Raw genomic sequence first — 16,565 nt, forward strand, 5'->3', positions numbered from 1 at the left:
CTGCTATCATTCTATACTATATTTGACTTATTGCTTATAGTATCTGATAAACTGACAAAACCATGAAAGCTTAACATTTACTAATGAACCATAAAAAACTGTCCCCCTGCTATTTATAGTATCTGAGAAATTGACCAAATCACAAAAACTAAATATTGTCCAATGAACTATGAAAAATAGTTCAGAGGATATCTGCAAGACAGACATATACACCTTGCATTCACGCCACACATGAAATACATCCAATCTATTGCTTATAGCACCTCAGAAACAGACCTAACCAGACTTAACCACCAAAACTTATCATTGGACAATGAACCGTTGAAATGAGTTCAAAGTCAATGGAAACCTCAAAATCATTCTACACACCAAAAATATAACCTATTGATTATAGTATCTGAGATACAAGGTCATGAAAACTTAACCTCGATCACTGAACTAAGACAAACAACAATATACAAAACACATTTTTGAAATCAAAGACTGAGCAAAATGAACCCCACCAAAACAAATTACCATCTGTGTAGAAATAGCATATAAACAGAGAAAAGGGATGAACAAAAAAATTATCTGTCTTTGAATTAAACTATTATCTTATGTTGTACTACACATGCTCAATTTCCATGCTTCTTTGTTAATTGTTTACTACAGATGACAATCGGTATACTAAGTCTTCAAAACACAACAACTAATTGGCTGCCATATTTTCACATCATAACAGACCAAGATTATTTTTTTTTACCATTATATGATATGGATGCATAAAAATGATAAAATCCTGCACAGATGACTTAGTTTATGATATATATGCATTGGTTCAAAAATTGGATAAACATTATTTTTCACCAGTCACTTATATGACTTAAAGAGCAATTTCTTATTTATTCAATATTCAAAAAAGGAGTTTAAATTATTGTAAATGATTGATCTGCACTGTTTTTCAAACTCTTCTGAGACATTGAGCACTGATATAAGCCTTAAGTATGATATAAGATTTATAAAAATCTCTCAAGAATTGTATATGTGAGAGTGCTAAAACGACAAGTGGAATGGACACACGCCCAGTAATTCTATGTCCTTAGCAACATGTTGCAAGGGAGACAACAACAAACCAAAAAATGATCTAGAATGGTATTATATCATTACAGTATAAAGTAGAAATATCATTTCATAAATTGCATGCATCTGAAATGCTTTCCTGGATTTACCTCTGTCAGGAATGTTCAGAGCCACAAATTGAAAAGGCAGTGGTGTGTAATAAAGACCAAAAACTGATATAAAGCTGTGTAAAACTGTAATTTATGACCATGAAAGGGCATCACTCATTTGCTTGGGCATGTGTCTGCTGTCATGGTTTAGATTTCAATGAATGTTATTGTTATCTATGTATTACTTGTGAATTTTAACTAAGTCCGCAATTTTATTATTGCAAATTACTTCCATAGATACAAAGATTTAGTTTAGAAGTTTGGTTTTACCCTTCAAAAATTTATTTCAAATGGGAAAGTGCATCCTAACTTTTACAGAGATGTTGTTTACTGAGCCAGTAAATTAAAAAATTATCATTTCATTCTACCATGGATCAGAATTGTATTGATTTGATTAAAAATTATATATTTAGAAATATTGCTTGTCTAGAACTATCAACTTTGAAGTCAACAAAAATGAAATAAATAAAAATCTAAAATTTAGAGTTGACACTATAAGTTGGAAGAAAATTAGTCAAGGAACAAATTTAGCCAGACAATTTTGGTAGGTGCTGACCTTTTTGAGATATTTCATTTTAAAAGAAATGCTTGGTTTAGCTAACTATAAAACCAGGTTCAATACAGCATTTTCTACAGAAGAAAAAACCTGTACCAAGTCAGGAATATGACAGTTGTTATCCATTCGTTTGATGTGTCTGAGCTGAATTTTGATTTTGCCTTTTGATTACAGAAGTTTCTTTTTTTTTTTTTTTTTGTGTGTTTTTACTTTTTACCTTATATTGGCATTGGTATTATTTTGGTCTCAAATAGAAAAAAAAGAAATGGTAAATGACATTTTATGAGTTAATGAAGTCATATATAAAAAGAAAAATAGGTGTTATGGCAACATATTTATATTTTACCCTGTATTAAAGGAAAAGAACGAAGGAGTTCGAGCTTCTGACACAAATTCCTAATCATCACCTAATAGGGCTCTTCACGGTTACTTCGGCCATATTGGATAGGGAGCTGATTTTTTTGAAAGAGGTGGAAATAGTATGAAAGTTTGGGAAATCCTATGAATGTTTCCAAGCAACTGCTCTGTTTAGTGATGTTTCCTCGTATTTTTCACACCATTTTTACCTGCGTTATGAAAATCTACCCCTATCCAATATGGCTATTTAATTAACCGAGGAGAGCCCTATTTGATTTGCATCACGGTGCACAGCTACAAGTTTCAGTCGAAATACGTGTACTCCATCTTGAATAAATTACTTATCGCATATAGATTCTGATTGGTTGCATTATAATGAGGCTAAGATACAGCAATAGCTATTGTCTTAAATGAGAAAAAGAATTACAGACTTTTCTCGTCCAGGATAAGACATCAAATGCCGGAAAATTCACTATGTGTATTTCAGTTCTGATCAACTGTCATTAATTCATGTTTGTTTTATTATGCATACATTTCACAGATAAATTCAATATTGAAATATCAATTATTAATTCGTGTTTAATTGCTTTGTTACTCTGCAATTTGCACAATTTTCTTTTCTAAACAATGTTTCTAAATCCTACGGGTGCGGGAATTCTCGCTACATTGAAGACCCATTGGTTGCCTTCGGCTGTTGTTTGCTCTATGGTCGGGTGGTTGTCGCTTTGACATATTCACCATTTCCTTTCTCAATTTTATTCCTATAATGTTTACAAAAATGCATTATCTGTATTTTGTAACTTCTGACAATATTGGCACACCTCCAGAAAGGCAGTCTAAATTTATAATTGTTTTAATTTTCAACAAGAAATTCATATAAATTTTTTAAAAGCATGGGTGTATAACGCACACTCTTAAAGTACATCCATTTTATATCAATCAATATCTTAAAATACCACATTTCCAATACTAATTTAACAACCACATGCACATATAACCTTAAATTAGTGTAGAGCGAAGCAGTCTATAGCTTTTTAGAAAGCTAAAACTTGTACATCTTTAATTTACCTTTTTAAAAGAAATGCTAGAATCTGGAACATATATATTAGATATACTGTTCCCATCTATAATCAATAAAACAATTGCAATTTTAAACAGTCCCTCACATTAATAATTTGATTAGTGGCACGCACAATAAATAGTGTTGGTTCGAGTTAACTAAATACCGTTCGCCGCCGGGACTCATGGTATCTTTTTAATGAACCAATACGAATCCGTGTGTCATTCATTGTTTCTCTTATGATTGCATTGCAATCGGAAATTGCTATTTTCGGATCTCTCGGCATTCCCCATATCGATTTCAAACGTTAATTCTAGAGAGAATAAATCAACACCGAATTTTCTACAACTTTCATTCTGTCCTTATTGAGTCAGAGATATCATTCGCTTTTGGGAAAAATGTAAGTCCGAACGCAAAGTTTTATTATCATCTCAATTTATTCATTTTCTTCCGGACTCAAAAAGAACTCAATGACAAAAGTAAGAGAATGATTCAAAATCATGCATTTTAAATTTTAGTCCGAATAAATATCATAATATGACGTCGTAAAAACGGCAATTTTATTGTGTTGAGGACTGAGTCTGGCTTCGATGGCAACAGTACTGAAGGTCCGGGTTTCCATCGTGACTCAGGCGCTGGAAATTACATTATTCACTGTCATCAGTTTTTCAACCTCCCACACACTTCTCTGGTACTCAAAGTGCAGTTTAAACTAGAATGGGGACTTTAGGGGGCCTCTGTTGGTCAATGTTATCTCCTACTCTAAGCTGAAGATCAATCTTCTGACATATCTCTCTGATTTGTCTGTTTAGGCCAAGTGGCCCATTGGTTCTCTCCGAGTACTTCAGCTTCCTCCACCATAATAACAGACTTCTCGGTGTCCTAGCACTCCCTTTGTGTTGGGTGGGAATTGATTGTCCTTGTAATAAATTGTCGTATATGTGACTTGTAGTAGCCTGTACCTCATTTCATTGATCAGTGATTGAGGTTTAAGTTAGGTTGTCAAGTCCGTATCTCATATAGTTATAAAAAGTGAAATCAGATAAATACTGAACTATAAACAATTAAGCATGAATACTAGCTCAACTATATTTGGTTTATAGAGTAAAGTGTACACAACTTGTAACGGGGTATTTTCTAGCAACTGAATGGCAAGTTTTATCAGACCTTGACCTCAATTTCATGGTTCATTGGAAAATGTTTAGTTTTAGGTATAAAACCACTAATTCATAGCCCCATTGCTTTCTATGTTAAATTCTGCAATTTCAAGAATTTATGGCTACTTTGTCTTAAGTTCAAATAAAGTGGCAGTTATTTCATGTCAAATAAAGGCAACAGTAGTATACCGCTGTTCAAAACTCATAAATCCATGGACAAAAAACAAAATCCATGGACAAAACTGTACCTTATCCTGACTTGTGCTGCAAAAATCAACATACCTTTAATTGCATATTCTAAAGAGCGTACTGGTTGCCTGAAGTTTGATAGTACAAAAACAGGAATGTCTGATCTGAACAACCGGTCAAATGTGTCCTTCTATCAAAATTTCATATACTTCTGTATCATTCAAATAAATCTTTCAACAAGGTTTGTACAGTGATCCCAAGTCCCCAAGCTTTCATTTGATACCACAATTAACCAAATATACCCCCTATTGACAAAGATACAGCTATGCGTAGGAACTACTTTGTTTAAAATATGTACTATCTTGTATGTTCTTTCCGACCGGGCCTGAATTTAATTTAGTGGTTCTATACCTATAAGTGGTTTGGTCCATTTCTGGGGTACAATTTTAGCAATATGGCCACTATATTAGGTGATTGGAAAGATTGTAAGGTGTGAATGTATGTTTAGTAGGTAAATATGACTTTGACCTCATTTTCAAGGTTCATTTTTCAGTGATAAGCTTTCATGGTCTTGTTTTCGAGCCTGCAACTTTTGTTGCAGAAAGCTCGACATAGGGATAGTGATCCGGCGGCGGCTAAGGCGGCGGCGTTAGCTCACTTCTAAAAGCTTTATATTTTAGAAGGTGGAAGACCTGGATGCTTCATACTTTGTATATAGATGCTTCATGTTACGAAGTTTCCGTCAGTCACATGTCCAATGTCCTTGACCTCATTTTCATGGTTCAGTGACCACTTGAAAAAAAAGTTCAAATTTTTTGTAATGTTGAATTCTCTCTTATTATAAGTAATAGGATAACTATATTTGATATGTGCGTACCTTGCAAGGTCCTCGTGTCTGTCAGACAGTTTTCACTTGACCTCGACCTCATTTCATGGATCAGTGAACAAGGTTAAGTTTTGGTGGTCAAGTCCATATCTCAGATACTATAAGCAATAGGGCTAGTATATTCAGTGTATGGAAGGACTGTAAGGTGTACATGTCCAACTGGCAGGTGTCATCTGACCTTGACCTCATTTTCATGGTTTAGTGGTTATAGTTAAATTTTTGTGTTTTGGTCTGTTTTTCTCATACCATATGCAATAGGTCTACTATATTTGTTGTATGGAATGATTGTTAAGTGTACATGTCTAGCGGGCAGATGTCATGTGACCTTGACCTCATTTTCATGGTTCAGTGGTCAAAGTTAAGTTTTTGAGTTTTGGTCTTTTTATCTAATGCTATATGCCATAGGTCAACTATATTTGGTGTATGGAAATATTTTATGATCTTTATGTCAGTCGAGCAGGTTTTATTTAACCGTGACCTCATTTTCAAGGTTCATTGCACAGTGTTAAGTTTTTGTGTTTTGGTCTATTTTTCTTAAACTATAAGTAATGTGTCAACTATATATGTTGTATAGAAGCAGTGTTAGCTGTACCTGTCTGCCTGGCATGGTTCATCTGACCTGGACCTCTTTTTCAAGGTTCATTGGTCTTTGTTTAGTTATCTTGGTTAATGTTAAGTTTATGTGACAGTTGTAATAAAGCTTAGCTTTATACTTAGGACTATCAACATAATATCAATGATTAGTATAGAAGGCGAGACATTTCAGCGTGTGCACTCTTGTTTGTTTATTAGATACTATAAAATCAATAGTCAAACTATACCAGGTGTACATGTCTGGCTGGCATGTATAAAAAAAGAAGATGTGGTATGATTGCCAATGAGACAACTATTCACAAAAGACCAAAATGAAACAGACATTAACAACTATAGGTCACCGTACGGCCTTCAACAATGTGCAAGACCCATTACGCATAGTCAGCTATAAAAGGCCAATAAGACAATGTAAAACAATTCAAACGAGAAAACTAACGGCCTTATTTATGTAAAAAAATGAACGAAAAACAAATATGTAACACATAAACAAACGACAACCACTGATTTACAGGCTCCTGACTTGGGACAGGCACATTCATAAATAATGTGGCGGGTTAAACATGTTTGCGGGATCCCAACCCTCTCCATCAGTCTGTAACTTTATTTACTGATACTTTTAAAAATCTTCAAACTACAGCCGTTAAAAAAAAAATGAAGATTCAATTTTAAGTAAACTGGTAAAACAGGTGAGACATTTATCTTATACAATGTATATTGATAGAAACCAACATCTTTACTAGCGAAGGATAACAACCAAGTCTCCTTCTCTCCACATCCTTGGCTAGCAAAGATGAGAGAACAAACAAAATGTAGGAGATAGAGACAATGTAAGTAAGTAAGTTACAGGATTGATACCAAGGCAATACACATTGATTATACACAAACAATAGAGATGGAATCTTTGCTAGCCAAGGATTACCAACCAGTTCCCTCCTCTTCACATGGATTGTAATTATAGGCTATTAAAAATGAGAAAAATAGTAATAACATGTAATGTAGCAGGAGGTTAAATTGCCATTTATCCCAAATACTAACATATCATATTAGATGAATTTTTTAACTTTTCCAGAAATATGAATAGTATTGTAAAAAGTGGATACTTGAAGAGGCATAGTAGTAAGTATAAAACAGACAATGCATTTATGTGTGTCCATACCTTTGTAGCAATTTTGAAACAGTTCAATTATTTGTTGTTTTCAAAAACTGAAACAAAAGATGTTGATATAGACAATTTGAACTAACAGCAGTAAACCGATGTTCCAATCTCAAAAACAAAATCTAATCTAGGGTAAAAAAAAAAACCAAATCAGAGGGAATCAGTTTAAACTTTTTCTTTTTACCTTGATACTTTTATCCTGTAATTGTCAGGGAAAACAAATTTGAATTTGAATAGGATATAATTTTACTTGCAAGAATTTCAATCGCTGAATTTGATCATAATATTTTTCTCAGAGTTTATATTTAGCTCCTTAATCGATACTGACACTGAGTATTCTGTTTGTTTGGTCATTTATATGCTATACAGAGTTTCCTGTGTGGAGGTTTCAATGATGCAGATGGTGCTACATGTTGGCACTAAATCTTCAATTATTTATTTTGTAGAAGGTTTCCTGTCTGGAGGCTGGAACAATGTATGGGTTGTGTTATACAATGACAGTAGTTTGTGTGTTTATAAACGACAAGGTGATAATGAGATTAAAGCAAAGGCTTACATGAAGGTAAGATTGGGTTTATGTTACTGATTATTGGACAAAAGCAAAAAGTCTTTCATCACATGGCACCATTCAACATTCATTCTACACATGAGTCTTTACACAAACTCATTCTACACATGGCACCTTACTCTTCAGGAGCACCTCTAGAGATCACCCCAAGTTTTGGTGGGATTAATGTTTCTTAGTCTTTAGGTTTCTATGTTGTGTCTTGTCTACTATTAGTACTAGTCAGTTTGTCTTTTATTTTTTTTAGCCATGGCATAGTCAGTTTATTTGCTATCTATGAGTTGACTGTCCCTCCAGTATTTTTGGCCCCTCTGTTACAAAAGTCATCCTACAGTACACATTAGACCAATTTAAGGTCATATTTGTATTCCACACTTTTATTTCTCATTTAATGAAGTATGTAAACACTTTGCCTCTGGTAACTATACAGAAGGAATGGTTCATACTGCAGTCATATTTGTGTGTCCATACTTTTATTTCTAATTTTAGGAAGTATGTAAACGCTTTGCTTATGGAGACTATACAGAAGGAATGGTAGATAGACCTGACATACCTGCTGGGTATAGCTTTAAACAAATGTTAGCCATACCAGTCAAACCAAGTCATAAGGCTAAGGTTCTATGGTTTCTATGTAGAGATGAGGCAGAACTAAGGTGAGTAAATGTTTAACCAAGTCACTAGGCTAAGGTCCTGTGGTTTCTATGTAGGGATGAGGCAGAACTGAACTTAGGTAAGTTAATAGACAGATTCTCTAATAGTCTATGGTAATTATAACCCCTGCTTTAAATTATACCACTGCTCTAAAAAAGTGGGGTATTATTCTGTGTTACCTCTGTCTGTCCATTCAGATTGACAGAAACTTTTAAATTAGAAATGACCAGAGTAATAAGATTTTCAAATAAGTCAACATGACCAAAATAGACATTTGACCTCTTATAGCATGTATAGGAGCAGTTCCTTTTGTATGATTATTTTACCCTTTTTGCATTTTTCAGAAATTATAGAAGATACAGAGAATCTACAAATAGGTCAAATGACCAAAATTGTTTATTTATCCCGTATAGGAGTTATTGGTCGTAAATAATTATTTTACCCCTTTTGCATTTTATTCAGAAATTATATAGTACAAATAGAAAATCTTGTAAGCAGATAAAAATGATAAACAAAATAAGATTAACAATATTTGGTGAATTTCTTTAACAGAAACTGTACCAGATAGAAAGCAAATGAAATAAGGCGAAATGTTTGTATAAATTAAATCTACAAATAAGTCAACATGGCCAAAATTGTTCAACAACCCCTTCTATTTCCAGAGGCCTTTTGAAAGATAACCAACAATGTCTTATTTTTTCAGTGAATGGATGAAAGCAATTTGCAGTACTGTAAGTTAATATTAAACGGAATAATTTGCACTATGAATAAGTACAATATAGTAACAAATTACACCCTACATCCATCATGAATTCAAGATGTACTACATTAAATTCAAATTTGATCAAGATTAATGACAGTTTACCTTACCGTTTATACTTGAGGCAGAAATAAAAAATGAACAAAAATTTAAAAATAAACAGCATTAAAAATTGTAATTTATGGGGGGCACACAATAGTTTTTCCATTTGAAAATTAACATGAAACGAAGCATGTTTACTTTTGTCGCAGAAAGCTCTACATAGGGATAGTGATCTGTTGGTGGCGGTGTTAGCTAACTTCTTACAAGCTTTTTATTTCAGAAGGTGGAATACCTGGATGCTTCATACTTTATATATAGATGCCTCATGTTAGGAAGTTTCCGTCAGTCACGTGTCCAATGTCCTTGACCTCATTTTCATGGTTCAGTGACTTCTTGAAAAAAAAGTTAAGATTTTTTTGTAATGTTCAATTCTCTCTTATTATAAGTGATAGGATAACTGTATTTGGTATGTGTGTACCTTGCAAGGTCCTCATGCCCGTCAGACAGTTTTCACTTGACCTTGACCTCATTTCATGGATCAGTGAACAAGGTTGAGTTTTGGTGGTCAAGTCCATATCTCAGATACTATAAGCAATAGGTCTAGTATATTCAGTGTATGGAAGGACTGTAAGGTGTACATGTCCAACTGGCAGGTGTCATCTGACCATGACCTGACTCTCATGGTTCAGTGGTCAAAGCTAAGTTTTTGAGTTTTGCTCTATTTATCTAATTATACTTTATGCAAAAAGTCAACTATATTTGTTGTATGGAAATATTTTATGATCTATATGTCAGTCGCTCAGGTTTTATTTGACCTTGACCTCATTTTCACGGTTCATTGCTCAGTGTTAATGTTTTGTGTTTTGGTCTATTTTTCTTAAACTATAAGCAATAGGTCAACTATGTTTGTTGTATGGAAGAATTGTAAGAGGTACATGTCTGCCTGGCATAGTTCATCTGACCTTGACCTCATTTTAATGGTTAAGTGGTCAATTTTTAGTTTTCTTGGTTAATATTAAGTTTATGTATTCAGTGCTGTAAGCCATATCTAACTGGCTTTGACTGTATTCAGTGCTGTAAGCCATATCTATCTGGCTTTGACTGTATTCAGTGCTGTAAGCCATATCTAACTGGCTTTGACTGTATTCAGTGCTGTAAGCCATATCTAACTGGCTTTGACTGTATTCAGTGCTGTAAGCCATGTCTAACTGGCTTTGACTGTATTCAGTGCTGTAAGCCATATCTAACTGGCTTTGACTGTATTCAGTGCTGTAAGCCATATCTAACTGGCTTTGACTGTATTCAGTGCTGTAAGCCATATCTAAATGGCTTTGACTGTAACAAATATATGGAAATGGCAAGCAGTGCCATATACAATTTACAACTGTAGTGACAACATGTAAAGTGCTGTTAATCTTTTAAGATAAAAAGTAACACAGAGCTGTACTATAAGATCACAGGATATAAATTACTAGTTGACTTTTATCGTTATTCTTTAACATCTGTAGGCTGCAGTTCCACTTTCTTTTCAATTTAGATACAAATTGTACATTTAAGGTAGCACAATACAAAGATTTTTCATCCCAAATCAGACATCTTTAAACTGATGTTATTCCACTCATCCTTCTTTAAATTTTATAAATGAGGTACCAAAAGAAAAAAGAAGGATTAATCTTTCAAATTGTGATAATTTCCTTATGACATAATTATTACATCATTAATTGTTATGTAATTAGTTGCCATATTGTGATGTCTATACTTGAATGAATTTAGCTTCTTTGTTATTCATAGCATCCAAAAATATTTTATAGATTCTTGCACAACACAGTTTGACCTCCAAAACTGTGTCTCAGATTTTTCCTTTTGTATTTCATTCTCTCATAAATCTTCAATGAAGTTTGCAACATCAATTCATAAGAGACCACTAAATTCAATTGGGTATAAAATTTGTTCTATTGATGTTTTTGGAAATCTGAGACACAGTTTTGGAGGTCAAGCTGTGTTGTACAAGAATATATAAAATATTATGGAATGCTATGAAGAACAAAGAAGCTAAATTCATTCTAGTGTGGACATCACAATATAGCAACTAATTACATAATGAAATTATCACAATTTGAAAGATTAATCTTTCTTCTTTCTTTTGGTACCTCATTTATAAAATATAAAGAAGGATGAAATGAATTACATCAGTTTAAAGTTGTCTGATTGGGAGTGACAAAATCTTTGTATTGTGCTACCTTAATAGTCTAGTTCTTTTAGAGAGCAATTCATCAAATGATTCTTTTAGAGATAAACCTTCAATATTACAACATTTTATACTTCTTTACAGCTCCCACAACCAAGTTCTAATCAACAGGGTCCACCACCTCCCCAACAGCCCATGCACCAACAAGCTCCAGTCCACTCAGCACCTCCACCCTACACACCTGGACCAGCTCCATATCCTGCTCAGGCCCCAGGAGGTCCAGCTCCTATAGGATTTGCTGGTTTAACAGGTAAGACAACACGAATAGTTTTACCTGTTAGTGGTTTGTCTTCGGCAGCTTTGGTTTTATTAACAGGGGTTAGAGCACAGATTTTGTTTGCTTGATTGGTTACTCTTAGTCTTAATGGCGGTAGCGTTATCATTATTTTACAATTTCAATTTACAGTCGAAACTTCGTTGTGTCGAGGTCGAAGGGACTGGACCAAAGTATTCGACTCATCCGAGGTCTAGTGTGTTGTCATAAATTTGGAATGCATGAAATACGGTATGCGATTTGTGTCAACTAGATACTATGAACAGTGTGCCTTTTTTCGATATGACACGTTATGATTGTGTATTTAATCTTCATTTTTGGTCCTTTGTGATTATTAAACACACAAGTACATATACAAATCATGCACAAATAAAATCAATAGTCTACACAAATATTTACAAAGGTAAGTCACTATAAATGATGAAATCACTCGCGGCACGAAATAAGTTCATAACGGTCTCTGATGAGGTCGACTGCTTTCATTGAATTATCATGAATTTATTATAATTGTCCTAATCCTTTTATTTATTGTAATTAATAAATTTTAAGTCTAGTGATTCATTTAATCTTGGCTTGGGTCTTTTAAATTCGTTTCGTTTTTATTTCAGGTGAAAAATGTTCAAAACACTAACATTCCGCTTAAACCATCAATAAAGGTATTAATCAGCTGTCACCATAAATATGTCATTTAAACTGTTATATAAACAAGTATGTTTACTCACCTTTATCTATCTCTTTTGAAAATGATTAGGTGACATAAGAAATACATCCGATTTGAATTTTTATCATTAGGTCTGCATCTATTGAAAATTTTTACTTTCGAACTTCGAGACATCGGGGTCAATTAACATTAATTTTACTTCGACGGGACTATAAAATTTTACTTGACTTAACCTAGTATTCAAGTCAAACGAGTTCAACTCATCAGAGGTAATTATGCATTGATCAAACGGGAATTTTGCCAGGACCCAGAAATTACTTCGACTCATCCCAGTTTTCGATACAACCAAGTTCGACACAACGAGGTTCAACTGTATTTGTATCCTGAAATTTTGAAGTGGGTATACAGACTTACAGACTTTTGTGTTTAGATTTGATACATTTATAATTCTTTGTACCATTTTGCGGATTTTCAATTGAAAAATTATGTTCTCTTCAATTAAATATTAAGCACAAATATATTTTTTCATTACAGGTGGTCCTTCTCCTAGTGGATACCCTGGTTACCCACAGCAACCAATGGCTCAGCCTTATCCTCAGCAGCCTTACTCACAGGGATATCCACAGGGTTATCCCACACAACAGTACGCTCCTCCTCCACAACCTGTATACCACCAGCAAGGGTATGCTCAACCACCACAGGGATACAGTCAGCCTCCTCCAGGTATGTATACAATCAGCCTTATCCTCAGCAGCCTTACTCACATGGTTATCAACAGGCACAGGGTTATCCCACACAACAGTACGCTCCTCCTCCACAACTGGTATGCCACCAGCATGGCTATACATTCAGGACTATAGTCAGCCTCCCCAATTTAAGTAAACCTTCAGCTGCAGATTTGTTAGTCTCCTTAGGTAACAGTTTCACAGGTTAAACTTCTCTGTCTCTGTAATACACTTTTAATCATACAGTGATTTTTTGATAAAATTTTGGCATACACGCATCCGTGCACTGTGGACTCATTCTTGTTGGACATTTGTTGTATTTGAGTAGAAATACTTAACTTTATTGTTGCAACAGATATTAAAATACAAGCTGTTTTTATGCCCTATCTGTAACAATAAACATAAGTTTAACCAATGTCTGCCTGTGTCTATATGTCTTTCGTTTTCTTGCTATTCAACTTGAAATCATTATAATATAATGTAAATAATGTACTATGCAGAACGTGTTACTGTGAGCATCTCCATACACATTATATCTATATAAGTTTCAGACTTATATATGACTACAGAACCCCATCCATAATACTGCCTAAGAAATGCCTGTGCAGTACTACCCAAAAACTTATAATTGGATATTAATTAAACTTGTTCTACTAACTAGTTCCACAGTTACTAAAGATAGAAATAGAAAAGGGTAAATCCAAATATAACAAAATAGAAATAAATTTAATGAGGTTTATATATTAAAATATTAATACATGCTTGTCAATGTTTTATTTGGTTATCAAGTTAGATAACAAATCTGCCTATAATATTTGGGGACAATAAGTTATGTTTTTAGGTTAACTTCATTGAAAAGATATCAAAAGATTTGAATATGTATGGGGCTGTGCATTAAGTTGTTGTTGATGTTTTTCAGAAGGTCACAAGGTCACACCTGATCTTTTGTCCTTGATTATCTATTTTTTTATTTTCAGATGATTGGTAAAATTATGTTGCAAGTGTATAACTAGGTAAATAATGTAATCCAACTATAATTGTAGGAGCCTATGGTTACCAGCAGCAACCAGGCTATTACCAACAGCAACAACCAGTTGTAGTCCAACAACACCATAAGAAAGGGGGTCTAGGCAACAAAGGCAAACTAGCTGCAGGTAATTATACTCACCAGTTGTAGTCCAACAACACCATAAGAAAAGGGGTCTAGGCAACAAAGGCAAACTAGCTGCAGGTAATTCAGCAACACCATAAGAAAGGGGGTCTAGGCAACAAAGGCAAACTAGCTGCAGGTAATTATACTCATTTTTATATTGTTCACACTTATGTTTCGATTTCTGACATCTCTAAATTTTGATGACATGATCTACATGAAGGCTTGACAGAGAATACATTTACCACTCTAACCCAATGCTAGAGTAAGGTTATTTTTATGAAGCAGACTTTAAAAACACAGTGCTATCACATGTTAAAAATCCATTAAAGTCTTAGGGTGCATGCAGGGTTATTTTTGATAGAAAGTCTTTTATTAAAAAAAATTAATTGGTAAATAAATCATCTTTTCTACAAGCTGTGTTGAGGTTATAATTAGTTATTGTGATGCATTCCCCATTATTTTCAGGTGTATGAGGTGGTGCTGCTCTGGGATACGGTGCCAGTCGGATGATGGGTGGAGGACTTGGTGGATTCGGAGGTCCATTTGGAGGATTCGGTTTAGGTCACCATGGAAGTTGGAGTTCTCTAAGTAGTTTTGGTAGTTGTGGTAGTTTTGGAAGTTTTGGCAGCTTTGATTAATATTGAACAAGATACAGAACTAAATACTGTGTTATAAACTAGCTGTGCTTGATGATCTGCAAAGAAGAAATACATTTATGCAAACCCATGAAATTTGAAGGATTTGTCAAATATAGATCTATATGAATACAAAAAAGGCCGAGAAAAAAAAGATCGATGTTTCCGGTAACCCGACCGACCCTGTTTTTTAGCCCCGACCCTAACTTTTTTATTGGATCTTCAAAAAAAAAAAAAAAAAAATTGTATCAACCGACCCCGTTTTTGACACAGGCTTCTGATAGATGACATAATATTTTTTCTCTCTTGCTTCTACTTGCATAGAAAGCCAGTAAAACATTTTATTAATGTCAAAAGGTATTCCAAATAGGTTAAAATCCAAGAAGTTTGCACAGCAGGTGCTTCAAAAACATTGCAAATGGCACACTTCCGGTTTTTGAAACTAATTACGGATCCGGACTTGGAAAAACCATGATAATTTTCTGGATTTCATTTACGATGTCAAAAAAAAAAAAAAAAAAAAAAAAAAAAAAAGAATTCCGACCTACCGACCCTATTTTTCAAAATGATGTTACCGGAAACACATATCTTTTTTTTTTAGGCCAAACCTAGTTGTAAGTGTATGTTTTACAACTTATACATGATATATATACAATATACAACTTGCTTCTCCAGTTATGAAATTTCATTAAAATTATACAAAAAATATACAAATATTTTTAATAAGTTGATTTCTTAAAATTTGAAATGGAATTTTGTTAACATTTAGGTCATATTGTATCTAAGTATTTGAAAAATGAAACATGTTGAATTTATACAACCAAATTATATTGTGTGAAAAAGATCTATAAATTGATAGAACATGTGTGAAAGTTACTATAAATATAAATATTTTTATTTAACTATATAAAATAACCAATTCTGCAAATCTTGGGTTGTACATAGACAAATGTTTGATTTATGGCTATGCAAGTTTATTGCCAGTAAACACAAAAAATTGTCAAAGCTGAAATCTATTTATTACATTTGACTTTTTTTTGTTTAGAATTATCCTGAAATCTATAGAAGAAATAACTAAATTTACATATTAATAATCAAAATTAAAACTTTCCAATAAGTAATAAAATTAACAAAGGAAGTATTTGCATTATTATAGTCATTGTTCAGGGCTTGCTGTCAGTTTTGTGGTATTTTATTTTTATTTTTCTACACTTGATATTTACTGCATGTTATCATATCAATCTGTTAAAAAAATGTTGTTAGAATCTGTAACAATTTATTGTTTTTGCGTAACTTAGGTTCTCAATCTAGAGGTGTTAGGTTTAGAATGGACAACAAATCATCCACATTTTGAAATTAATCTTATTTCATTGCGGGTAAATTATGATTTTGTGATAGGTTTAAAAGTGTCATTTGATGACCCCCTAGGAATTCTTAGGGGTTAGTATATTTTATATGGAGTTCATGACATCACATCTTCTGTTAATGATGGCTTCATCTTTTAATTTTGTCGTGTTTCATTGTTTATTTTTTTTACAAGATGCAGCAGAAAATCCTTTGTGTGATAAATTCATTGTATAGTTTTCTACGTATAGTTATGGAAATTTTTAGGCACACCTTGTAAGGGGAAGCCATTTTGCACTCTCGCTGCACTCTCTTGCCAAAAAAAAATCATTTTGTGGCTAGCA

General features: G+C 33.5%; 1 protein-coding gene across 2 annotated transcripts; it reads left to right on the top strand.

Annotated features, from left to right (window-relative positions):
- The first annotated feature begins 3,478 nt into the window (after nucleotides 1-3,478).
- LOC143082141 (uncharacterized) lies at nucleotides 3,479-15,414 on the top strand. 2 transcript variants are annotated; one of them, XM_076257700.1, is made up of 9 exons: nucleotides 3,479-3,581; nucleotides 7,077-7,123; nucleotides 7,610-7,725; nucleotides 8,218-8,381; nucleotides 9,083-9,110; nucleotides 11,514-11,679; nucleotides 12,899-13,087; nucleotides 14,133-14,243; nucleotides 14,708-15,414. In XM_076257700.1, the coding sequence occupies exons 2-9, from the start codon at nucleotides 7,081-7,083 to the stop codon at nucleotides 14,713-14,715; spliced, it is 825 nt and encodes a 274-aa protein (XP_076113815.1). In that variant the 5' UTR covers nucleotides 3,479-3,581; nucleotides 7,077-7,080; the 3' UTR covers nucleotides 14,716-15,414. The 2 variants fall into 2 exon arrangements, with proteins under 2 accessions (XP_076113815.1, XP_076113816.1); XM_076257701.1 differs by lacking the exon at nucleotides 3,479-3,581 and adding an exon at nucleotides 3,642-3,660.
- The last annotated feature ends 1,151 nt before the right edge of the window (nucleotides 15,415-16,565 follow it).

The sequence above is a fragment of the Mytilus galloprovincialis genome, chromosome 7 (assembly GCF_965363235.1).
Source record: "Mytilus galloprovincialis chromosome 7, xbMytGall1.hap1.1, whole genome shotgun sequence".
In the NCBI taxonomy this organism is placed as follows: Eukaryota; Metazoa; Mollusca; class Bivalvia; order Mytilida; family Mytilidae; genus Mytilus; species Mytilus galloprovincialis.

Bases quoted from the DNA above. Each gene is read 5' to 3' on its own strand.
- LOC143082141 (XM_076257700.1), top strand. From the start codon at position 7,081: ATGAATAGTATTGTAAAAAGTGGATACTTGAAGAGGCATAGTA. The intron at 7,726-8,217 runs GTAAGATTGGGT...TTCTAATTTTAG, and splicing joins AAGCAAAGGCTTACATGAAG to GAAGTATGTAAACGCTTTGC. The intron at 8,382-9,082 runs GTGAGTAAATGT...TTATTTTTTCAG, and splicing joins AGAGATGAGGCAGAACTAAG to TGAATGGATGAAAGCAATTT.